At 38.8% G+C, this 26,464-nt stretch overlaps 1 protein-coding gene across 1 annotated transcript in view; it reads left to right on the top strand.

Annotated features, from left to right (window-relative positions):
• The window catches only part of CRYBG2 (crystallin beta-gamma domain containing 2), a 1,696,066-nt gene that overhangs the window by 1,321,068 nt on the left and 348,534 nt on the right, over nt 1-26,464 (top strand). Inside the window, exons 7-10 of the mRNA XM_044084069.1 lie at nt 7,099-7,255; nt 12,667-12,806; nt 15,691-15,817; nt 16,131-16,166. Coding sequence (XP_043940004.1) covers nt 7,099-7,255; nt 12,667-12,806; nt 15,691-15,817; nt 16,131-16,166 — 460 coding nt within the window. The remainder of the gene's footprint in view (nt 1-7,098; nt 7,256-12,666; nt 12,807-15,690; nt 15,818-16,130; nt 16,167-26,464) is intronic.

Here is a 26,464-nt window from a genome sequence, read left to right as displayed (position 1 = left end):
AAATCCAACTTCAGACCAGTGACAAGTGGAGTACCACAGGGTTCAGTCCTGGGTCCTCTCCTGTTTGGTATCTACTTCTCTGAAGTACAGGCTAACACAGAAGGACTTTGGCTAATGAAGTTCACAGATGACTGCAAACTAGGAGCCATAATCAAAACTCCTAACGATGTAGACATCCTACAAAAGGGCCTCACTGAGACAGATGCCTGTTGTCAAAGCCATGGCCTCAAGCTCAATGACAAAAAGTGCATTGTCATCCCTTTTCGTAAAAACTCTGCACCCATGAACTACCACATAGGCAGTAGTCTACTTAACACCGAAAGTGTGATAAGAGACCTTGGGACACAGGTGGACAGTAGTCTCTCTTTTGATAATCACATTGCCACAGTAGTCAGGAAATCCTTCAACGTGGCACACCTCATCACAAAAGGTTTCTCATCCAGGAAAAAATAGGTCATTGTTCCCTTCTACTCGTCACTCATTAGACCTGTAAGAGTACAATGCCCCTTTTGGTATGTACCTCACAAGACCTCTACAACAACTGGAAAGGCCACAGAAATACCTCATAAAGAGGATTACCAGCCTCAAACAGATGCCCTACGCAGACCATCTAAAAAAACTCCAGCTTTACTTTGTCACATATCACCTACTCAGAGGCGATCTCTGCCTAACATACAAAGCTATGTCAAACCCAGAGCTGTTGGACATGGTGCACTTAAAGAAATCCCAATCCCTCTGAGTTACACTCTCTAGGGACCTAAACCTTGTCACCACAATAAACAGAAAATGCTGGAGGGATAGATTCCTGTCCCAGAGATGTCCCATACTCTTGAACAAACTACCTATCTATATCAAACAAAGCCCCTCATTAGCACTCTTCAAGAAGAATCTTGATGAATGGATGGGAAATAGGAAATTCACCCCAGGGATCACTTCTGTGGCTCTGCTCTACAGGGGCACAGGAAAATCATTTTATTGGGTGGCGAAAGCCAGGGTACCATTTGGCTAGGCTTATATAGGCTCTAGGGCCAATAGCCTAGTACCTACCTATGAACATATGTAAAGAATATAAAATGGGTACAAAATGGGATGAAGTAACATCCAGAGAAACTGAGACAAATTTAAGACAAACTCCTAACTGGAAAACCCAAGGCCTAGATGCAGTATCTAAATTCTAGTTAAATGAATTAGCATCTTTACACAAAGATTTAGCCTTCAGTAAGAATTGCTTATATGCGTATTCTGAACATATGCCAGACTGGTTAACAGGAAAAAGTATACTTTAAGAGTGAACCCGCAAGCCATCCGAAAAATTATACACCAGTAACTTTCCTCCTGACAGCAAACAAGCTAAATACTAGAAATGAAACAGACAAGAATTTATATCATTTAGGAAAAAAATGAATTATGACAACAGAACATAAAGGTAACAAAAGAAAGTTGAATGGAACAAAGGATCATTTACTGCTAGATAAAGCCATAGCAGAGAGTTGTTTGTAAAAAGTGAAAAATCTAAGTATGGCATGGATAGATTACAAAAATGTATTTGGCAGCATTCCGCATTCATGGATACAAGAATGCTTAAGATACACCCTATATTAATCAATTTCATTACAGTGACTGAAACTGCGTCAAACTACTCTGCAGTTGAGCCATGACAAAGCAAACTTATTATCCCAGGAATACAAATTCTGTGGGGGATATTCCAGGGTGATTCTCCATCAGTGTTGCTATTTTGTCTTGCACTTAACCTATTAAGTGATTTACTTAACAGATTCACCAATGGTTACAAATTGACTCTCAGAAAACAGCCTTGTTTAAAGATATCCCATCTACTTTTGACGGATAACGTAAAATTCTACAGTTCATCAGATAAGGAGTTGAAAGCTCAACTACAAATGGTTTAAACTTTCTCAGATTATATAAAACTGTCATTTGGTCTTGAGAAATGTACAAAACCAACATTTAAAACAGGAAAACTGCAACACCAAAAAGATATTAATCTTAATTAAACTTGAGCAGGAGCGTGTATGAATATTTAAGTATAGATGAAGGCTCGCCAATAAAACATGAGCAGAATAGATTAAAATTCTGAAGAATATCTCAGAAGACTAATACTAATATTGAAAACTTCCTTGACATCTAGAAATAAAGTCCAAGCTAGAAACCAGTTACTATTCTAACCTACAGTTTTCAAGTGATTGACTGGCCCCAAAGAGTATTGAATCAGTTGGACAGGTAAATAAGAAGAATGCTTTATGCTTATCAAATGATATAAAAATTGGTGCACACCAAAATTATATATTCCTTACTCCGAAGGAGGTATAGGCTGCCTCAAAATTGATTACATGTATACATTTGCAGTCATGGCACTGCGCACTTATCTGCTAGCCTAACCAGATCCAAATATAGTGAAACATAAGAAAACTGTCTAAGATGACATCCTTGCTTAGTTTGCTACAAGCGTTTCAGTGTGATAAGGAAATGGAAGTCAAACCAGAAGAAGACAAAAATCAGACAGCAACTGAATGTGTCAAAAAAAAAAAAAAAAAAAAAAAACAGAAGAAAGTGTATAACGAAAAGGATCAGATAAGAAGGAAAGAAAATTGAAATTTCCATAAATAGATCGGCAAATACAGGGATCTTCTGGAACAACTTCATGTTGACCAAGATGTGATGCAGAAATGGATAAGAAGAGCTGAACTGAAACCAAAAGATAAATGTCGAATAATGGCAGCCCAAGATAATGGGCTTACATACACATTGGTTTACAAAATTCATTGAACAAGTGGGAGAAACAGATAAATGCAGGTTCTCTGCAGATGAGCCATGACAAAGCAAACTTATTATCCCAGGAATAAAAATTCTGAGGGGGATATTCCAGGGTGAGCCATGACAAAGCAGTAACTTTCCTCATGACAGTAGACATAGGATCATAGGAAGTTACTAGGCTATTGGCCCTGAGGTCCTTACAAGCCTAAACAAGAATTTAGCCCATGACACAGATGGAATCGCAGGGGTGTATTTTCTGTTCCCCATCAACTTATCCAAGTTGCGCTTAAAAAGGGATAATTAAGTACTCGGACATGTTGAGGGAGTCTATTACACAGAATGGGGGAGTCTCTGGGACACAAATCTGGTGGACCAACAAGTCCTATTGATGTCACAGACCAGGTTGAGGTCACGCATGTAGGTTACTTGAGTAAAGCTTGACCTGTGGATAGGCAGCATTCCCATCATGGCAGGGTCTGAGATTGCTTTGTATGCCAGACAGAGGTAACCTCTGAAGAGTCTGTATGAGGCTGAATAGAGAGACAAGGTTTTAGCCTATCTGTGAAGGGTAGATGTTTGAGGCCCTGGATTCTCAGGGTGAGGAACCTCTGATCTCTCCGGTTGCTGCATGTGCTTTGTGAGGTATATGCTAAAAACAGAAAAGTCCTGGAAGAACACCGCTGGATGCTTCAAGTAGTAAAAATAAGAACTTTTAATAAAAGCAGGTACAAAACAGATAAGCGCTTTCGGGTTGGTAGCCTTCATCAGATGAATAACAGACATCAAAACTCACAATTTAAACAAAACATCTTCTAATCAGCATCTAGTAAAAAAACCCGCCTATTTTTCAGGGTGGGTTTCACTGTGATGACATCATTAAGACCCGGCCCCCTGTGGGCCATCAGCTGTATAATCCATCTAGACTCAATTAATTCAGTTAATTGTTTGATGTCTCCACCCCTTCTACCCAAACTAACATTAACTATAGCCCTAAAGCTAAAATTGTGTGTGGGATTATCTTGAATATGTCTAAAGAGGGCATTGTGCTGATCACTGTTCCTAATGGCAGATAAATGCTGTAGGATCCTGACCTTAAACATATTGTTGGTTTTGCCCACATAAAAACAAGGGCAAGAACCACAATTGGCCAGATAAACAATGTCCTTTGTTCTACATGTAGCCCTGGCTTTTAAAGAAAAGATTCTACCTGAGACGGGATGCAGAAAAGTAGTGTCCTTATTGATAAAGGTGCAGGCCTTACAGGTACCACAAGGTACAGTGCCTGCTCGTGACTTGAAACTCAGTTTTTTGGAATGATACTCTCCACATAACAGATCTTTTAAGCTCTTGTTCTTCCTGTATGCAATACAAGGGCTAGATCCTACTAAACCCCTCAGGTATATGCTGAAATGAGCATTGTACTCAATAATGGGTCTTATAAGGGAAGAATACAGGGATGTTATGACCTCCTTATCTCAGGATGAGATACCCTTACTAATGTGGTGGGCCATATAGAAAGCCTTCCGTACAACGGAGGCAATATGATGGTCAAAAGTCAGGTTGCTAGCAACCTGGGTGCCCAAGTCCCTCATTACTGATTGTGTGCTTAGGACCTTGTTATCAATGTAATTTGTAGGGACTTCACTCTCCCCAAAGGGGATGATGTTGAATTTTTTTGGAATTCAGTTTGAGGCCATGTTTCTGGCAACAGTCATTTGTTTGGGTGAGACCCTCTTGGAGGATGTCCACGTTGCTAGGGGAATTGATGACAGCACCCAACTTGCAGTCATCTGACAACATGGTTTGCCATAGCCCACTGCTTTTGGCCTGCACCTCAGAAAAGTATAACCCAAAAAACAGAGGCCCCATGACCAATATGTGGGGTACACTGCCAGTTACAGATCTACTGCTTGAGGTGGCTTCCCCAATTTTGACGAGGTGGGTTCTATCAGTGAGCCACTTTGCTACCCATCTGGTAACATATGGATTGATCTCTAGTTGAGAGAGTTTATCTATTATACCCAAGTGAGGAATAGTATCGAAGGCTTTGGCCAGGTCAAGGTAGGCAGTGTGCACCATCTTCCCCTCATCCAGTGCTTTGGAGACTGTCTTAAAGAAGTTAACTAAGTTTAACATGCATGACCTCCCCTAGATGAAACCAAACTATGTTTGCCAATGTCCTTGTTAATGAGGTCTATGATAATCTGTTCCATGGGCTAATGTGTCTATAATTTTCTGGATCAGTGGCTGCTCCACCTTTGTGCAAAGGGACGACAGTGGCTGTCCACCACTTGGCTGGGATGAAGCTGGTACTTAGGCTTTGTTTGAATAGGGTGCCTAATGGTGCTGCAAGTTCTTGCCTGAGTTCATGTAGGATGCAGCCTGGGATGTTATCGGGTCCCATGGAGGCTGTATTTTTTTCCTTTGAGAGTGCAGTGATGACTTGTTCCCTAGAGATAAGTGGAATGGGGGCAGATGCTGGTGATGTCCTGATTCACTGATGGGGGGAGAGAGGCATGAAGTTTTCACTGAACCTGTTTGCCAGCAGGTTGGCTATATCTACAGCATTTGTGTATGTGTTGTCCTTGACCACTAGTTCTGATCAGATCTGAATGCTTCCTTTGAGATTGCGGACATATGTGAAGAAGGCCTTATGATTGTCTTTAGTAGATGTGGCCAGTTTGGACTCAAAGTTTGCTTTGGTGGATTTCACTAGTGCTCTTATTTGCTTGTTCAGGCTAAAGAGAAGTTGCTTCCAATTGGACACCTGCTCCTTCTTGGTCCTGGACAGCAATTTTTTCCTTTTATTATAGAGTCACACATCTTGTTGCTGGATGCTGGATACGATACATTAATGGCAGAGTGCGTGTATACTGAAAGGCCTAATAATGTAGTAAGACTTGCTTTGGGGATTGTGCAAATGCTACAATATAAAAATGGCTTAGAAGCATTAGAAGCATGAACCACAGAGCATTATAGAGAATGATGAAATTTATAACACATGGGATCACCCACTAGCAGTAGCTCAAAAATAGATGCGACAAAAACAGATCTAATAGTCTATGAAAATATACAAAAGTATCATTGATCTTTGAAATTGCTACACCCAGTGATTACCCATGATTCCAGTGTTTTATGTACTGAGAGACTCAAAGTCATAAAAATACAAGGACTTGCAGGCAGAAATTAGTCCAATGTGGAAGAAAGATATACAGACAGTTCCAATAGTAGTAGAAGCAAAGCGTCTTATAAAAAAATAATTGACAGTCATACTTATATGTGAACAAATTACACAAGGAGATAGTTCTGGGTACATTGTGTGTGCTGAGAAGAGCTCACGTGGCTAACATTATACATTGAAGCAATACTAATTCCATGAACGTGAATTGTACCCTGAGTAACCAAAAAGACTTGGAGAAGTTAAACTTACAGAGGTTCCGACACTGTGAGCTGCTATGCCATTGCTAGCTGCTGTACAATGATACTCTTCCAAGGATCAACAATGCAACAGCAAGTTACCCTCATCCTGTACTAAGATAGAAGATCTGACCATTAGCCACTTGCAACTTGATCAGATGCATGTCCTTCTGCTCTGATACCTGATTTGTTTACCAAATATGGGTCAGTGGCATTGTTTTTAGAGATCCATTCTTCTGCACCATGATACTTACCTTTGTACTAATGAATGGTGAGATTTCAGTTCAGGTACTTCATGCAGTTCTGGAGACCTGTGTCTTCAAAGATTCCCATGATACTTAGTTATCAAGAATAGAGGAGCCAAAAAGGCACAAACTAAGCTAAAAACCAATTAAATAAAGTTAAGTAAACTATTAGTGAAAGGAAGGAAATGTTACATTTAATACAGGCTTTAATTTATCTTAAAAATCAGCAATGCCAATCAGGAAAGCATCTTCATATGAAATAAATATAAAAACTAAAATATGGTATTTTAAATGGTGACGGGAACGGGTTATCAGTAATACTGGAAAGCATTTTAGACAGTACTGGTGACACTTTGGAAGGTCAAGATGAATAAGGTTTGTTACAAACAGTGGTGTAAGGCTGTACAAAACAGTGTTAATGCAATTGTAGAGATTTGCACAAATAGTCATGCAATTTATCAGGCCTCATCAACATATCTCCTTGTACATGTAATGAATGATTGATATGGACACACACCTTTATCTGCATGCATATATCATGTTTCTTTGAGTATACAATATAGATTTCCATACAAATCATTACAGGTAAAAATGGTGTGGACCAACAATGGCACATATGACGTAGCTAATCGTCTTGGGTAAACACTGTGATTATCTCCTACAGGTGGATCATATATGAGGAGCCCAACTTTAAAGGAAAGAAAATTGCACTAGAAGAAGGGGCACACGTTCTGCATAATTCATGGTCAGAAGAAAAGGAAAACCCAGAGATTGACCATAATAGGCCCACAAAGATTGGTTCTCTGCAAAGAGTAGTTAAGGTAAGTTATTTTTTCTATCTTGATGATATGGGTTTATGGCACTACCTACAGACATATTACTAGATGCTTGACTTGCCGATGGAAAGGATAGAAGAGAATTAAAAGTTTCACATGAACAATACAAGACAAAATCATAAACTGCACAGCTATTGTAAAGGCCGCTGAAACTGAAGTACAAGATTGCATAAAATGTGAAATAGTTAGAAGAGACAAATTATATTGCTCATGTATGCAGCTATGCAGAAACAGTTTCTAGAATATTACACTATTGACATAATTCTTCTGTTTTATTTTTGCTTATAACTTATTGTCTTCATAGAATTGCTAGCACTGTAAAAATCTAGAGGTAGGGGTCTGAACAAGACACCTTTCTGACATTTTTGAATAAGGCTATGAAGCTTGATAATGGACACCTGAATTTGTTTTCCATAGGTGAACCTAGCATTGATAATGGACACCTGAATTTGTTTTCCATAGGTGAACCTAGCATTGATAATGGACACCTGAATTTTTTTTCCATAGGTGAACCTAGCATTGATAATGGACTCCTGAATTTGTTTTCCATAGGTGAACCTAGCATTGATAATGGACACCTGAATTTGTTTTCCATAGGTGAACCTAGCATTGATAATGGACACCTGAATTTGTTTTCCATAGGTGAACCTAGCATTGATAATGGACACCTGAATTTGTTTTCCATAGGTGAACCTAGCATTGATAATGGACACCTGAATTTGTTTTCCATAGGTGAACCTAGCATTGATAAAGGACACCTGAATTTGTTTTCCATAGGTGAACCTAGCATTGATAATGGACACCTGAATTTGTTTTCCATAGATGAACCTAGCATTGATAATGGACACCTGAATTTGTTTTCCATAGGTGAACCTAGCATTGATAATGGACACCTGAATTTGTTTTCCATAGGTGAACTTAACATTGATAATGGACACCTGAATTTGTTTTCCATAGGTGAACCTAGCATTGATAATGGACACCTGCATTTGTTTTCCATAGGTGAACCTAGCATTGATAATGGACACCTGAATTTGTTTTCCATAGGTGAACCTAGCATTGATAATGGACACCTGAATTTGTTTTCCATAGGTGAACCTAGCAGACTGGGGTGCTTTGGCCCTGAAAAAACAAGTAGTCTGTAGTCAAAGGCCAAACTTTAACTTGGTATAAAGCTGCCATATGACTGTTTATGTTTGGTGGAGGTAGGAGTTGGGTGAAACTCTGATTCGGTTGGCAAATCTCGTTTAAAGTCTTTAGCTATATGAGCCTTTTTGAGTTTATACATTTTTTTTGTCTTGCAGAAGGCTTTGAATGTTATTCACTGTTTTATCTGCATTTCACAGTATACAAGTTCTGCTGTCATTGCATTCTGTTCTGGTTCTGACAGCAGTTACCTTGAAGATATGTAGTCATTCTGAACACTGATTACTTACTCCTTCACTGTGTTTTGAACATAGGACCCTTACTCCAAGTTGTGTATTTATTTGTACTGCATGGAACATGGTGATTATTCTCCAAAATGTAGAAAAAGACAGATCATTTTAGTGCTTCCATAGCACTAGACCCAGTGTTAACACCCTTGCTTCAGTTGTCAAAAGTGAATATTGCACTAGCAGTTAAATCTGACAGTACTTGTCAGCAAATCATACTGGCATTTGTTTCTGTCTGCTGCCTGTGCTGGTAATGTAGCCCTGATTTTGTGTACTGCCTCTCGGATAGTTTGATAGCACTTGCTAAGTGCATTACAACTTTAAAAGCCAGCAAAATACTTAGCACTTTTTTTCTGTAGCTGGTGCAGATAAAGCTCTATGTACTACAAATAATTATTACTGGGTCTCCAATCATAATGCTTTATTATGTCTTCTCAATGTGAATTTCATGGCATCCATGTCTTGTATACATAATTATGATCATTGACCTGCTTTATGCTTATATTTTGTTTACCATAATGAAGGCATGGAGGGAAATGATGCACATTAGCTCTACAGTAATTTAAAGAAAACATAATACAAAATCACAGCCAAGAAAACCTCCATGTATATGTTATGCATAACATATAATCTTAGATATTTGCAGTTGCAAAAACTCATATAAATCAGTGAGCATTCTTAGGCGTCTCCTCTAACCCAGGACTGCACAGGGATACAGTTTGAATATACCTGAATTATTAACCAAACTGTGAGACAAGATCTTGGAGCAATGCATAGAGAAGGAACACTGCTTCTTACGGTAAATGACAAATACACATGGAGTAATGAATTATACTGATAGGGAGTATTAGAAACAGTATATTGAATGCTAGGCAGAACCTTATTAACAATGGCAAATATGTTTGGAGATAAAGTATGACTAAAATAACTTCTTACAGCCATTTATCCTGAATCCAGCAGTAGTCGGTTATTTATTTATTTATTTGACATTTGGTAACCGAGGAAGCCCGACTGGGTCAGACACCCATTTTCAGTGAAGGCCTGGGGAGAAAAGCTCCATCAAAAAAATATTGCAAAGATATGAACAAACATAAACTTTACATTTAGTATACAGTTTACAAATAGACACGTGCAGAACAAACAGTTTATATTACATTTTGCATAACATTTTCAAAAGGACAAGCAAGGGGAGTAGCAGTTTTACAGAAAGATATGAATTGTGAAAATAAAATAAGCATGTGTATATATAAATATAAGATGGGCTTTGTACACTAAAACTTATTATGAAAAATGTACCAAGCTCCTAAAAGGGTTAGTGGAAGAAGAATAAGGCATTATAAGGGAGTTTAGAATTAAATAGCACATGGAGTGTTAAAGAAGAGAGAAGGAGATATATGGCAGTTTAGAATTAAATAACACTGGGACACAAGTAGTAATCATAAGGGATATAAATGACAAATACAATGGTTGAGAAAATAGAAAAAGTTATGGAGAAAGATTTGCAGGAATAGAAGAAAGTCTAATTTTTCTAGAGAAAAACAGAGTCTAAGGTGGAGAAAATATGGCGGGGGGGGGTGAAATGTGGGTGGGAGGAGTAGAGGCAGAGGCAGGAGGGTTGAGTGCATATGTAACCGATACAAATAAATGGAATGTTTGGAGGTTGCAATGCAGATACACATTATGACAAGTACTCATTGTCAAATTGTGAAGTATTCATTCTAGACTTATGCCAAATTCAAGAACTCATAGTTAGGCAATGATTCATAGAATCACACAGCTTTTTAGGGCAATGAGTCAAAAAGCATGGGGAAAGTGGAATACCCCTGACTATATAATAATGTACCAATGAAGAGCCAAAATTAAATGAGTGAATAACGATATTCAAATGGATATTGAGAAAGAAGGCTGCAGTTTGTAGTCATCAAGCTTGAAGGTGTGTGGTGGTTGCATCTGAGTATGAAGGTAAAGTCACACTGATATTTATAGAGTTGCAACTAGTAGAATGCTTGGAGTTCCAGTGACTTGTCATAAAGAAACACCTTATCAGAATTATTAGAAGTGTCCTGGAGTGTAGTGCCAGGTAGCACCAGGGAAAGCATACTGATAACATCACACCAGCTGGAGGAGTAGCAGCTCTAAGACCACATTTGAGTGTACAGAGACATTTTACATGCATTTCTTGAGGATGACCACTCTGGCCAAGAAACTGGAACTTGAGGAGTATGTCTGCTTCCCATATACCAGCATATACCAAGATATGATATGAGCAGTTGTTACAGTTCTAACTATAGGGACCTTCCTCAGGCAAACTGGGGCCACACTGTTTATATCACATGCTTTGGCTTCAAGATGACTGTCAAATTGCTGACATATCTGGATTTACACACTTATTTCCCCAGAATGTTAGGCAGACAGCTACCATCATACTTGGCTCTAGTGATACTGCCAGACACCCCAAAATAATGGGTGCATAGATTGCACTCATTTGGCAATAAAGGTCCCAGCTGAGACCTACAGAAAGTGTTACATAAAAAGGAAGTTTTACCATTCCATTAATTGCCAGATAGTTGTGCAATGTACTGGAACTCATAACCAGTGCATCTCCCCAACACCCCTGTAGTGTCCAAGATTCCTACATAAGGTATGCAGTTAATTTCTGTCACTGCCTTCCATACAGTGAGATCTCTCAGATCCAACCATAGGTAAGAGGACACTGCAGTACACCTCGATATCTAAAGCCACAACAGTAGGTGCATATCTCTCCTATCCATATCCCTGCCCTCAGTGCATGTGTCTTATGTATGTCTTATTCATGCTGCAGGGGTTGCAGTATAGCCCTTTTTGACTTGGTTGATGTTGCCCATTCAAAACACACAAAACATGTCCAATCATCAAATGTATCACTGCCCATGTTCAAAGCAGGAATAAAGCAGAGGGTGATTATGCCCTGCTGAAATCCTGGAAAAGCTGCCTAGAGACATCAGGGATATCACTGCAGTATTCCCCTTTCCACTGCCACTCAACTATATATAGGATGCCATATGCTACATAATATTATCATGAGGAAGTAGGCAGTTTTTCATCAATACTGGGATGTTCAGTACCCACAATAGTAAGGTCCATCATGACCTCCAGCACATCCCTCTCCAGTGATGACACGGATGGTGATGGACAGCATCCTGCAACAGCACCACATACACTAGGATGGCATTGCTTACAGTATATAACAGTACAGTTGAAGCAGAAACATTTGATTCACCTGTATGGGCCTTGAATTGTACAGAGTGACAGTGTGATATCACATAGAATAAGATTATTTATGCAACATTTTGAACAGTCTGTTCGGGGCATTGAATGGTCAGATCACACTGTGCATCAGACATCTTCACATACACCTCCCTAGGAACACAAAGACACATGTCTGTCTGCACAACCATGGGGTGTGAAGCTACTTGACAATGGAGGCTGAGATTGCTTCCTCGTAATGCACCAAGCTATCCTTCCAGAAACAGGATTATGAATTATGTTCTGTGTTCCTTTTAAGCAGCTGGGCTGCTGCAGCTTCTTCACTTTATTCGATATGTATAGCATACTTCAATGGATTCCTTCATGATTGTATAGCCTGCAAGATTATTGCTAAAACTTGCATTTTAATTTGTTCAGTTCACTTGCTAGTTTGCCTACTATTTTTAGGTCTTGGTTAAAAATGGAGCACTTGATCTTTCCCTTACTAGATAAAATGTGGATAAATAAAAATAAAAGTGTTTCTTCTTTTTTTCTTTTTTTGCAAAGAAAACTTAAAGTTCTTTTCTTATACAACAATTTTCAGTCATTATCTTTTTAAACCTCTTTTTGAACTGATCATGAAGTGTAGTGACCCACAGTTACCTGGACTTGAATGAGTTTACCAGTATACTGGGAATTGTTAACATCCTTCATTCTAACCAGGTCATTCTTTTCCAGGATCATACTATTCCTGAAATCAGTTTGTTTACTGAGACCAAAGGGGAAGGGAGAAAGACGGTGTTTTGTGATCCTAATGAAGACACACGGATGTATGGATGGCCCATTAAGGCAAATTCTATTACTGTGGTTTCTGGCACGTAAGTCAAAATATGCATTGGATGCAACATTTAGATTAAGACATCAACATTACTGAGATCTTGACAGAGCATACGTTTCTTTTTTGCTTTTTGTTGTCTTGATGTTTTTTGTCTTGTTTTTTTTTTTAAATGGGTATATTTATGTGACATTGAGGTTGCAAGAATAAGTTATTAGACCAAGAGGTTGAAGGGGGCCTTTAAGTCTGCTTTGGTGGCGGTATCAATGTATGCCCTGTTAGGGAGGAGCCAAGTAGTTTTGAACGCTCTTACCTGCAAACGTGGAATAAAGGAGAATGTATTCCTTTAGCAGCAGTTTTCACTGATATGATGAAATACCAAATGCAATGTTGCTTTAAACAAAACACATCAGTGTTACCTGTATCATAGCAGATAACTGGAAAATACGATGAAATACTTCCAATAAGATATTATAACCTAGTCTTCATACAGAGTTTAAAAAGGAACTTCACCATTTCCAACATCATAAATCAGATATTTGTATCAACATCACTAAGTATCATTACTGGCCAACTGGTGTAAGGGCAACACATCTAGCCACGCAACTGGTGACTCAAGTTTGAGAATGGACTTGGGGAAACAGAGAATAAGAAGGGAAGGAGCAGAGTGAGTTTGTTCCCCAACCCTTGGGGAAGATTTTGTGTGACCCTGTATATAGTATCCCCCAGTGGAGACTGGAGTGCTTACCTGTATCCTGCAGGCTTGTGAAGGAGATAAAGGGGGGAAACATATGAAAATGCATACATTGCCATTATGTCATTGCATGCTGGCACATAGCAAGAGGAACAAAACAGTCCTACGTGTATGTTGTAAGTCACAAGAAATATCTAACAAAGTGGTAATGGTTATTTTGAATGACTGGGCAGGTAAAACTGATATAATTGCACACCACAATATCAGGTAAGAGGTTGACAGACATGTAATTCCCCTCCCAAAAAATGTAAAAGAAGAAAATGTCAAACTAAATTATGCTAAAACTGTTTGGGAAAGCAGTAAATATAAATTACCTGCAAAAAATTATCCTCATATTTGTCTATAATACTTTTTACAATATATAGACTTGGTTCTGTTTAAATTAAACATTCTTGTATGTACTTTAGGAACAATACAATGCAAGCCTAATGGAAAAATAAAACACTTAAATATCTTCTTTTTCAATAATAAAGACAAATCTTTTCTTTATATTTTGTCCAATTTCATCATCTGGTTGCTGAAACTGAGTATATGTACTCAGTGCAGTGAAGCTGTTACAGTCATAATCTCAGAGAACATTAATTTATTACAGGGACATAATTAAAATGGAAACACCACACAAAGGTTTCACTTATGAGCAAGGCAGAGAAGGTTGCATATAACAAAATTATCACACATGCGCTTGATAGCTAAATGATTATGAGTGCATACTGGAAGCATCTTGTTATAGTCTCATTGTATCTATGAAACTGCTACATATTTAGAATTACCAGTTCCATTCAAGTAGCAGTGATAACATTAGCACAGGTCTCCAACAAGAAAAGAAAGCTGAAACACAGAATCCAGGAGAGTCTGATTTATATACATTAAGAAAGTCATAACTGCCTGACGGACAGTACAGTTTGTTTCTTGGCTTTAATGCCTTCTCTACAGAAACTGTATACCCCATGGCCTCTCAATTTGGTAGGGGGTGCTAGATACTCTGATTTCCTGCCAAACCCCAAAGACTAGACTGCTCATGGGTGTACATGCTGAGTATGAATAACTTTAAATCTGCAGCTATCATTAATTGATTTGGAATAATCAGGTAAAAGGAGGAATAATTAATGGGCAGGTACGTGAAGAGTTTATTTATGGGCAACTCCACACATAACCAACAGATCCTTTAAAGTAAGAAGACAGAAGTCGATGGTAAACATTTCTTAACTAAAATTGGATGCGTAATTATAAATTCATCCCTGGACTGGCCTCCATGCCATTTATAGACAGAAGCCAACAGTAAACATTTCTTAACTAATATGCCTCCCCATAACTTTTTAGCGACCTCCTATTTAACACATCTCTCCTAACAAACACCCCCCTCCAATTGAGATGCACATGTTACAAGAGGATGCAAATGGGATGGGCTGCATAGCTAGGCTTATAAAGGTCCTGGTGGTCGTTAGCCTAGTATATACCTATAAACCTAAGAGATGTGGATGCCTTATTTATTTTTTCCTTATTTTAAAAATGTGGCACATTTACGTAGTTACTAAACATATCTGTTCTCTTAAGAAGCTGCATTTACCTAACTAATTTAAAGATACTTGCATAAATATACATTATATTTAACAGGGGAGCAGGCTTCCCTAAAGTGCAGAGAAATTAAATATATGAACTCTGTAATACACTGTCTCAGAGAAAAATCAAATATTTTATTTTTTTTTTTTTCTTGACTCTGAATTAGCAATTTAAGTAGCAGAGTGTGGGGGTTTAGCAGGTGCTGTTTACTTCTCTTCAAGCAATTTGAATTTATGCCATTATAACAGTTTTTATAGTTGAGATCAGGGTCATTATGTCTTGTGTAGCTGACTTTGCTAAATCAGCTTATAACTCAATATGTAAGTCTCATGTCTGTATGTTTTTTTTCCATTAAATGGTGTAGGTATTAAATTATTGTGACAGCAAATACAGCTTATTTAGCAAATCAAACAAAATCATATGCAGTTATGTTCAAAAACTATCAAAGCTGCTTGATTGCTTTCAAGATAGTTGGCCACTGGGGGGAGCAGTTTTCCAAAAAAAGATTATGACACGTACCAATATCAACATGGTGGTGGGAACTGCTGGAGAGTGGAAAGAATAATCTGACAGAAAACGTTGACACCTGTCCTTTGTTTGATTTCTATCATAGATGGTTGGTATATGAGAAACCTTTCTTTGAAGGAGCTGAGTTTATTCTAGAAGCTGGACAGTATGATACACATGAAGCATGGGGAGGCAAAGAACCGTATATTGGTTCACTTCGGCCTATTGAAATGGTAATAATTCTGCAGTAAGCATATGGAGATGGCTCATTTTATTTCATGATTTGCAACTTTTCTATTTTGTATGCATTAGGCAATTAAATGTACTGGGTTGTTTGCATATGTTTAATGTACATTTTATCTGATGTTTTGATGTTGTTTGCCAACCTAACATGTTTTTGATAAACTGCAAAAGGTTTTAAGGTTAGGTTTTGCCTTTTTTCTTTTTTCTTCCCTTTTTTTCCTTTTATTTCTTTTCTCATCAAGTATGAAAATGTTAAATTATGTAGATTAGAAGGCAAGGCTAATATTTTTATTTATTTTATAGGGTGCACCAGTTGTGGAAAAGCCAAGGGAGCATTTGGTAAGAAAAAAATGTAATGCTGTTTAAATTCAATGCCTTTAAGTGCTATACGTATTCAGAAATCTGGTGTTAATATGTAAGCAAAAAAATCATTCCTAAGAATGAATTAATCTTAATAGCTTTATCACTTTACATTCATCACACAGACTACAATGTATACAGTACACAGCAGTTGTTAATAATTAAAATATTCTGGGTGTTCATCTTAAAGATGATGGTTTGATTTTGCACTGCCACTTTGTAAATTAGGTAGAGCACATCAAATGCGTATTGCTCATTATAAGAGAGAGCAATGTTATGCATCAAAGTAAGGTCTGTATACATTTAAAATGCACCGTTCCAAGTAAATAAAGAAAAACAATGGTCAGTAAGACAGTGGCTCGTTAGTATGTTAGTCTTGGTATTTCTGCAGCCTGCAAAAATGTGTTAAACAGTTCAATAGGCATTGTAATATGGGAAACATTGTTAAACATGAACATTCAGATGAATGACTAGGGCTTCCACCAGACTCGATCAGGAAAATTGTATTTATCTGAGGAGTTACCAGATCAGGCAGAATGCAAATTCAGAAATACAAATGTGGTATTTAATTTGAAAATGAAATGTATTAATAGCTCTGGCAATCAATCTACTTCAACGAATCGTCTAGCTACAATTCAACTGCAAGAATTGTGGCTACTAAGCCATTACTCACAATTCGCAACTACAGAACAAAACAGTTTTAAGGGCTGATCTGTGCTGTGCTGGTATGTTAGAAACCTATGTAAATGCCTTTAACTAGATATGAGGCATTTCTGTTTTTGGCTTTGTTGCTCACAGAAAAATCCCCTATACTGTCAACTGGTGACTATGTCTCTCTTAGAATAAACAGTTTAGTAGTCCTGAAATTTATAAAAGCAAATGTGTCCAAGGTTGCATAGTATCCCCCCACTCCCCAAAAAGATGAACATTTCATCAATGTCAAACTAAAAGCTTTGAGTAACCTCAACATTTCGTCTTTGGTTGTGAAAGTTTTAGACCTAACTGTTTCTAAGTGGTCAGACTTCATTGCAACTCTCTTCAAAAACAAAATATCCCCCTAATGTGCATAAGCATGCAGTTTGAAACAAGGGCATTAAAGGACTAAAGAAGACATTATCATGGAAAAGCATGTTGGTTAGTTTAAAATGAGACTGTCAAGTATGGAAGATAATCACAGTTTGACTCCAAAATTAAATTTCTTGAATGGAGCATTTGAATTACTTAAAGGTGCAGGCATGTGTTTACAAGGGAGGTTACGTCAAAACAGCATCATAATTCAAGTCCTAGGGAAAGAGTAGATACAGGAAATCAAACAGTTATATTTCAGATCCAACCTTGGTTCTACTCATGTCTGTGGTTGGTTGGACTCACAGAACTCTGTGCTTCCAAACCCAAATAGCCATCCCTCCTCCCCTTGCATTGTGTGTAAGGCCACTAAGTGCAGCAGATGCTTTCAGAGTCAGAATGATAGATATAGAGGGAACTGCTACATGGAATGGATGTGAATTAAAAATAACCCCAACGTATAACATGAGGTAAGAGTAAGAAGGACAAAATATCTCCGGAAATATAGAAATTAATACAGAAAGGCAGGCAGATTAAAATATACCCTGCAACAGCAGCATTTGCACATAATGACATGGAATAAAACACAAATCTATGAACAATTTTCACAAAACTTTAACAGATTCTTTAGCTCCATGTGGCACTTGATGTTTTTTGGAAAGACTTTACAAAATTTGACCATTCGTGAAGTCAACAATGTTCTGAGACCTGTAATGAGACATGGAAAGTTTCAAAATACAAGCACTACCCAGTAAGGAACAATTGTTTAAAATGAATAAGCAAAATAAATATGTTCTTAATAAGAAAAAGAACATTAATGGAATATGTGAATATTGTCATTGCTATCTGCTTCAGATATAAATTTACTATAAAGATGCCATAAAATATTGTGTGAATGCAAACATCAGTATAATATGGCATCCTTCATTAACTGGGAACACCGTCCATGTAATTGGGACATATATCCATAGGTTCATATTTTTACAGAGCTTACATCCAAAGAAGACTTTAAGAATCTCAGCCACATCACCAAGTACTAGTGGGAGACAAGCGGTGCCCCCATTTAGTAGATTATTACCTCATGTCCCAGATAAAAGTTTGGAATCACCCATCCAGTTATTCAAACTGGTTTAAATGGTTGCTAGGTAAATACTATGCTTAATATGTACTCTAAAGCAGCCTGTTTTGGACATGGCAAATATATCACCCATATATCCATCACACTTGATGGTTTGATTGAGGTGGTTTAGATTTCTAGAATGGATTCTAATTTTATCATTTTGTGTTTCTTAGATGAAGGATTTCAAAGAGTACTGGGTCTTTCATAGCAGGGAAAGCTAAGCAGAGATCAGCCCTAAGGAGTCTGTACCTCATTGAGTGGAGGGACAGGATTTTTAGTCTATCAGAGAAGCTAAAGGAATTCAGACTTCAGATCAATTCAGTAATGAAACATTGAGGTTTCTTGAACTGATTTTAGTGCTTAGTGAAATACATGCCAAAGGGGGTATTATATTAAATTATGGGCGTAATATGTCAGGAATTAAGTGGGACTATAACCTCTTTGCTTTTTGAGGATGTGTCATTAAGGATACATTCTGCAAGATAAAATAATTTTACAACCACCACAGCGATATGGTGGTCATGTGTTTGTTAATCAAAGTTTAATAAATAAAATTAGTTTATTTTTGTAAAGCTATTATCCCTACCACTTATCAAAACTCTGGCATACTAATCATTTGTGGATTAGCTGATTGGCTGCACTTCTGAATTATAAAGTTACATAGAAAATGTAATGATTTAGCTGTGAAAGCCTACATTCATCTAGTTTTAAGTTGCAAGTTTAATAAACTGCAATGGATTACATAAACTGGCTCGTTCAGCAACAATTCATTGTGTCTATTACACTGTCATTTTATTGAAACATTTAGGTACTAGATGAATCAAGCAGTTTTCTTCTCCACTGTATCTTACATGAATTAATGCTGGATAAATGAATAAATAACATTGTCAACATTTACCTCTAGCACTTGTGACTTTATTGGATATTCCATTCAACTTGTTTGGTTGGAGAATAATCTCACATTTCTGGTGCCATAACGTGTGACTTTCTTACATATGGTTTTGGCTTAGGTGTTGTTTCTACTTAGGTTCATAGGTTGGTACTAGGCTATCAGCCCTAGGGCCTATACAAGCCTAGCCATAACAATTCCTTAAAGTGAAATGCCCCATCTAGAATTATATTAGATAATCTAAAATGATCTATGACCATGATCATAGATGAAAGAATTACATATGTAGCATTTGCTCAACAACTTAGTGTTCATGATCTATATACCATACTATATTACAGCAAAGTTATTGATATACTATTCATCAATTTGTATACACATTGTACTATTGAAACCTGAATCCTTTGGTGTTAAATTTAATTATTTCTGCTGTAACAAGACAAGTTTGAAGATTCACTTATGTGTGCAAATGTATTACCCTTCCTATGGTTAATATGTTATGAGTAGCAGTTCCTCTACCTTTGTCATAAGAAAATAAGCATTTTAAGTAGAGCTTTGTGAGAGAATTCTGGATTTTTTTTCTCTTTACACTTGGGAGGACAGGGTCAGCTTCACCAGATTTGGCTATTACTGTCCTTTATTAAATACATTTTATGAACTATATGATCTGGCTAGGGGCTCTCTGTGGTGCTGAAGTTGCTTCCCAACCCTATTAACTTTAAAAAGTATTATGTATGAGCTATGTAATAGGTTCATAGGTTCATACTAGGCCATCTGCCCTAGGGCATTTATAAGCCTAGCCAGAGTGTGTTTGGCTTTCGCCACCCATTTTAAATTAATTTTGCTATGCCCTTTTACGAGGTTAGTATACTGTGCCTCTGTCTAACAGTGACACAGAAGTGATACCCAGGGTAAACCTACTATCTCCCATCCACTCATCAAGATTCCTCTTGAAGAGAGTCAATGAGGGACTCTGCCTAACCTGGACTGGGATTTTATTCCAGAGTGAAGGGAGCCTCTGGGTTATGAATCTGTCCCTCCAGCATGTCCTATTTATTTCAGTGCTGAAGTTCAAGTTTCTCGAGCGCTTAGCTCGATGGGATTTGGATTTTCTGAGGTGCAGCATGTCCATTAATTCCGGGTTGGACATGGCTTTATACATCAGGCACAGATCGCCTCTGAACAGGCGGTATGCCACTGAGTAGAGCTGGAGTTTCTTTAACCGGGCAGCATATGGCATCTGTTTGAGCCCTTTGATCCTCTTGGTGAGGTACTTTTGGGGTCTTTCCAGTTGCTGCAGGTGTCTGGTAAGGTACATCCCAAAAGGGGCATTGTACTCAATTATGGGCCTGATGAGGGATGAGTAAAGAGGCACGATGACCTCGCCTGATCTAGATGTGAATCCCTTCATGATTAGGTGGGCTATATAAAATGTTTTTCTAACCACTTTGGCCACGTGGTTGTCAAATGAGAGATTGCTATCAACTTGGGTCCCCAGGTCCCTAATTACTTCTTCTGTACTTAATGGATTACCACCTATGTGGTAATTTGTGGGCACTTTATTTTTGCCAAAGGGGATGACTATACACTTTTTGGCGTTTAGCTTGAGGCCATGGCTCTGGCACCAGTTGTCTGTTTCTATGAGGCCCTTTTGTAGGATGCTTGTGTCAGCTGGAGAGTCTATATTGGTGCCCAGTTTGCAGTCATCTGTGAACTTGGTCAGCCACAGTCCTTCCGTGTTAGCCTGTACCTCCGAGAAATATATACCGAACAAGAGAGGTCCCAGGACTGAGCCTTGTGGGATGCCACTTGTAACTGGTTTGGAGTCTGACATGGCTCCAGCAATTCAACCATGTGGGTTCTGTCCTTGAGCCAGTTTGCAACCCGTCTAGTGACATAGGGGTTTATATTTAAGCTGGTGAGCTTATCTATAATGCCCGAGTGGGGTATTGTATCGAAGGCTTTTGCAAAGTCCAGATAGGCTGTGTGGACCACCTTCCCCTCGTCAATGGCCTTGGTGACTGTTTCAAAGAAATCGACCAGGTTTAAGAGGCAGGATCTGCCCTTAACAAAGCTGAACTGGGTAGGATCCAGTGTCTGTAGGTCCCCAATATCTTTATTTATGAGGTCCATGATGATACTTTCCATAGCTTTGCAGACCAAGCTAGTCAAGCTTATGGGGCGATAGTTTCCGGGATCCGTTGAGGCACCACCTTTGCGGAGAGGGACCACTGTTGCTGTACGCCACTCTTTGGGTACATATCCTGTAGTAAGGCTGAGACTGAACAGTAGTTTTATGTTTGGGTTTAGTTCTTCTTGGAGTTCATGTAGGATGCAGCCCGGGACACCGTCTAGTCCCATTGATGCTGTGTTTTTTGCTTTGGAGAGGGCGGCTCTTACTTGAGCATCTGAGATGTCAGGGGGGCAGCACTCTGCTGGGATAGATATTTGCCCTTTTGGTGGGGAAGGGGGGGAGATGTTTGTGCTGAACCTGTCAGGCAATGTCTGTGGGTTTGGTGTATTTTTTATCATTTTGGACTAATTCTGAGCATATCTGGGAATTCCCACCCAGGTTCCTAACATAACTAAAGAAAGCCTTGTGATTATCCTTAGTGTCCTGTGAAATTTTTCTCTCGAAGCTGGCCTTAGACGATTTTATGAGTGCCCATAGTTTTTTGCTAATACTGATCAGAGATGCCTTCCCTTTTTGGGATTTTGCTCTATCATGTAGTAGCTTCCTCCTACTATTGTATAGTTTGTTTATGTCTGGGGTCCACCAGACAGGACGCCTAACTTTGGAGGATTGGGTCTTGGTTTTATTTGGGATTGCATGATCTATGCATTCCTGAAGGTGTTCATAGAATGCATTTATAAAGGATTCTACGGTCTGGGCCATACTTTCCACAGGCCCAGGGGCTTTGAAGGATTCCACCTCGGTTTTGAGGAGTGTGAAATTTGCTTTAGAGAAGTTTATCACTGTGGTTTTCTGGGCAGGGGCTGGGGTCGGGATGTGAATATCTAGTGAGATTAGTTTATCGTCTGATCTTACCAGTGAGGGATACGTTTCTGGTCTGGAGCATAGAGTCCCCATGTTGGTGATGATCAGGTCCAGTATGTTTTCCCCTCTTGTGGGAGTGGCAACAAGTTGTTCCATAGCATTTGAGTTTATAAATTCTAGGAACCTTTGGGCTAGGGTGTTGGAGCTACAGTAATGCTCCCAGTCTATGTTAGGGTAGTTGAAGTTGCCCAATATAATGGTGTTTGGAGAGACCTTCATATTTTCCAGTGTTCTTAGGAAGGCCGAGTGGGGTTCCTGGGTTTGGGAGGGTGGTCTGTAGCAGGCTATAAACTGGAAGGCAGTTTTACCCACTGTTAGTTGCACATGGATAGTCTCTGATGCTTTGTGCTGTGCCACCAACCTGGAGGTGTGGGTATCTTTGACGAATATTGATACTCCCCCTCCTTTTGTGGTTCGGTCCAAGTTTTGGGGCCGAAAAACATGGTATGAGGTATAACCTGGTAGTGCTGGGGTGCTCTTGGGAGCCTTGAACCAGGTTTCTGTTACTGCACAGATATCAATGTTCTCCATGCTAAGGAGAGTTTCGAGTGCGTGCATCTTGAGGTTTAGACTTCTGGTGTTGAGTAGCATTACTCTTAGTTTCTTATCCCTTGTGATACCTATGGAGGTGGGTTTGTCTTTTGAGCCTTGCCTAAAAAAGGCACTATGGCAGTGGCAAAAGCCTTTGCCAATATCCGAAAGCCCAGGGGTGACAGGTGCAAGCCGTCCCTAGCGAAGCATCGTGGCTTGTCGAGCATGTCATCCCAGGCAGACAGGCATTGGATTCCCTTTGAATGACACCAATACTTAAGCCAATTGTTGAAGTTGATCATCTTGTCATCATATTGTGGCATCATTCTTGGTGAGGGTAAGATGCTACTCAAGGTCAGGGTCATACTGGCCTGGGCTACATGCTCAGAGAGCTCCTCTATGTCTCTTTTCATGTAGGCCAGGGAGGTACATCTCATGTCATTCACACCAGCATGGACAATGACTGATCATATTTGTACTTGCCTTGGAGTGACCTGAGTGCTTGTGTTATGTGGCAGATCCTAGCGCCCGACAGGCAGCTCACCGTGACCTTCTCCTTGTTCAGCCTGTTGAGTGGGACGTCAGTGTGCCTGATGATAGAGTCACCTATTACAAGTGTATCAGGTGTATTGTTTAGCCTTAAGGGCTGTGACTGTTCGGCACACTGGCTTTGTGAGCTATGTGTTGCACGTGTTTTGTTTTGGGGTAGTGGTTGCTTGGGTGTCTGCTTTGGAGGTCTCTGCTGCTTAGGCAGATTTTTATTTAGAGCCTCCAAGTATGTTTTTGTGTGTTTATGTGTTTGGTTTGCTGTCGTGGTAGGTCTGTGTGAGACTGGAATTGTAGTTAGTGTGGTTTCCTTCTCCTCCTGACTGGTTACGCCAGTACTGAGTTGAGAGAGCTTAGCCTCCAGTTTGGCTATATGATTGCATCTCTCACATGTGTTGGAATTTGTTGGGAGGAGGAGAGGGTTGTCTGTGTATATGAGGCAGTTGTAACATTGCCTCAAGATTCCCAGATTCACCAGCTGGACCGGAGAGGAGATTGACAACTGACCTTTGGACATGCTAGAATAGTATTGGGAATTCCTTTATAATTGAAAAAAAGGGCCAATGGGGAACAAAGTACTCAAGGGGAGTTTCTGAGGGTGTAATGCTTTTAATTTTTTAGTGCTGACATATAATTGCTTTAGTGAGCAAGTGCCAGGCTTTAGAGTGGGAATAGGTTGTTTATTATGAGAACTAGATCAGTTCTAAGGGAAAAAGTGAAGATCAGACTTTATGGAGCTGAGAATGGTTTAAACCCAATTATGCGGCGCTGCCCGATGCTGCGCTGTGCGCAAAATTAAATTGTGCAAAGCTGCGCTAAAGCGGGTTTTATACAGGGGGACTTGAAAGAGCTAGAAATTGGCCCAAAATAGCCAATAGACTACCAGATTCTTGTGCTGGGAACACTCCTCCAGGGATCGATAGTCTGCTCCAAGCTCCCCACTGCCAGTGGTGAACAAAGAAGGCTCCCTTTATCCAAAAAAGGAAATGGGCAACACAGGAACTTTCCAAAAGTCCAGAATACAGCAAAGCCTGTATTTGGACTACTCTAGGTCAGGAAAGACGGGAAACAAGGATATTTTTTTTCTTTTTTGCAACAAACAGCAGAAAAATGCAATAAATATGTAACACAGGCTAGCGCACTTGAGTGTGTAGCCTCAACAAGTAAATGCAACAAACAGGACAAACTTTAAATTACAAGCGCAAAAGTGCGCTAAAGCTGGCTTTAAAGCAGGGGGTTTGAAGAGATAGGAAATGGCCCAAAACTGCCAATAAGCTACAAGTCACTGGGCTGGAACCACACCTCAAGGGACAGATAGGCTGCTCAGAGCTCCCCACTCTCACTGGTGAACAAAGAAGCTTCCTCCTATCCAAATAAGGATATGGGCAACACAGGAACTATGACACAGCCCAGAGATCAGCAATACCTGAAGACTGGACTATTCTAGTTCAGTAAAGGCTGGAAACAAGGATTTTTTTTTTTTTTTTTTTTTACAAAGTAGCAGAAATTAGGTACATATTATTCTGGTTGCAACTGCAGCATTGCTGTTATTGCTTGGTTAAAGTGGAAGACGAAGAAGAATTGATATCATACTTGCATTGTTTAGCTTGTGCAAAATAATGTTCTCCGTGTAATAATGCTTCCTGATACAGAACTCGTATCCATGTAATAATGCTTCCTGATACAGAACTCGTATACATGTAATAATGCTTCCCGATACAGAACTCGTATACATGTAAATAGTTAGTGTGAATTCCTGGAATGGTTGTGCATAAATTATTCCCTTTAATGTAATTCTCTGAATGAAATAACACATAATCCATTAGAAGAGACAGACAGACACACACACACACACACACACACACACACACACACACACACACACACACACACACACACACACACACACACACACACATAAATAGCACTTCATGTAACATCAAAATACATACCTAGACATTAATCCAGTCTGTGCCCATGTTAGTAAGCATGTTCTTTGTGTTTCTTAGATGAATGAAGACTAAGGTATAGTGTAAAGATGCGGATTATTTAAATTAGTTTTCTAGATACTGTTATTTTAATTTGGAGTGGCAGAGTACAAAGCTTGTTTTCCATCAGTTATAACCTTCCAAGAATAAATAATCCTCTATTTTTGAAGAAAGTATTTTTTATAGCACAATGGTGGACTGACACTGCTCATTGGAGAGCCATAACTGGCTTGAAGAAGTGTATAATGTTCCCAAATGTTCAGTGCAAAGAATAGTTTACTATTGAGATTTTTATCTAAATCGTGTGACATGATCACTAAAGAAATATGAATAGACTTTTAACAAAACACTGTCAGGTTTCCCTTTGTTTAATAAAACTAGATGCAATTAATCATATGAAACACAGGGAATCATCATACGTTGTACTATGCATACAGACTAAAATCGCAGAGATGTAAATCCTGTAGAGATACATGGCTAGACCTTATTATTCAAACCACTCTCCTGTTATACTCAAAGTTGATGAATACATCATCCGGAAGTAATTAACTACAATTTAAGTTGTAAACATTGAAGCAGGTGTCTATCAGTAATGGATTTGGGACTTAAGTAATAGGCATTTCATTGTTAATTGGCCTCACACCTTTGTTGATATATGAATTCATTTTATAAGCAGTGTAGACTATTAAGAAGGACCACCTCCCCTGACAAATGTTTTCAGTCTAGACATGATGTTGTTAAATACTTTTATTCTAGACATGTTTTGTTAGAAAGGTGTGAATATTGTAAATGCGTGTAGGACATTGTTGGAATTATTAGCTCTTCCATTCTTTTGGCTAATCCTGTTAGGAGTTTATGGCGTTAAATCCAGGGGGTGTGAAACTATGCAGGGGAATGTATAATACAAATTAGGTAGACTTCACTGAGTTGGTATTGCACTGAGACTAATTTTTAAAGGTAGCTTCGAAATAGTGGAATCTCAAAGTATTTTTATTGCATGTATTATGCATATCAAGATTCAAGATTAAAGTTTGTTATGTGGTATAAATGTGGTCTTACTAAATGTTAGCGGGAGGAAAG

The sequence above is a fragment of the Protopterus annectens genome, chromosome 1.part1 (assembly GCF_019279795.1).
Source record: "Protopterus annectens isolate FY-2018-M chromosome 1.part1, PAN1.0, whole genome shotgun sequence".
Taxonomy (NCBI): domain Eukaryota; kingdom Metazoa; phylum Chordata; order Ceratodontiformes; family Protopteridae; genus Protopterus; species Protopterus annectens.
Note: the sequence above shows the minus strand (reverse complement) of the source record. Positions and strands in the feature narration are given on the sequence as shown.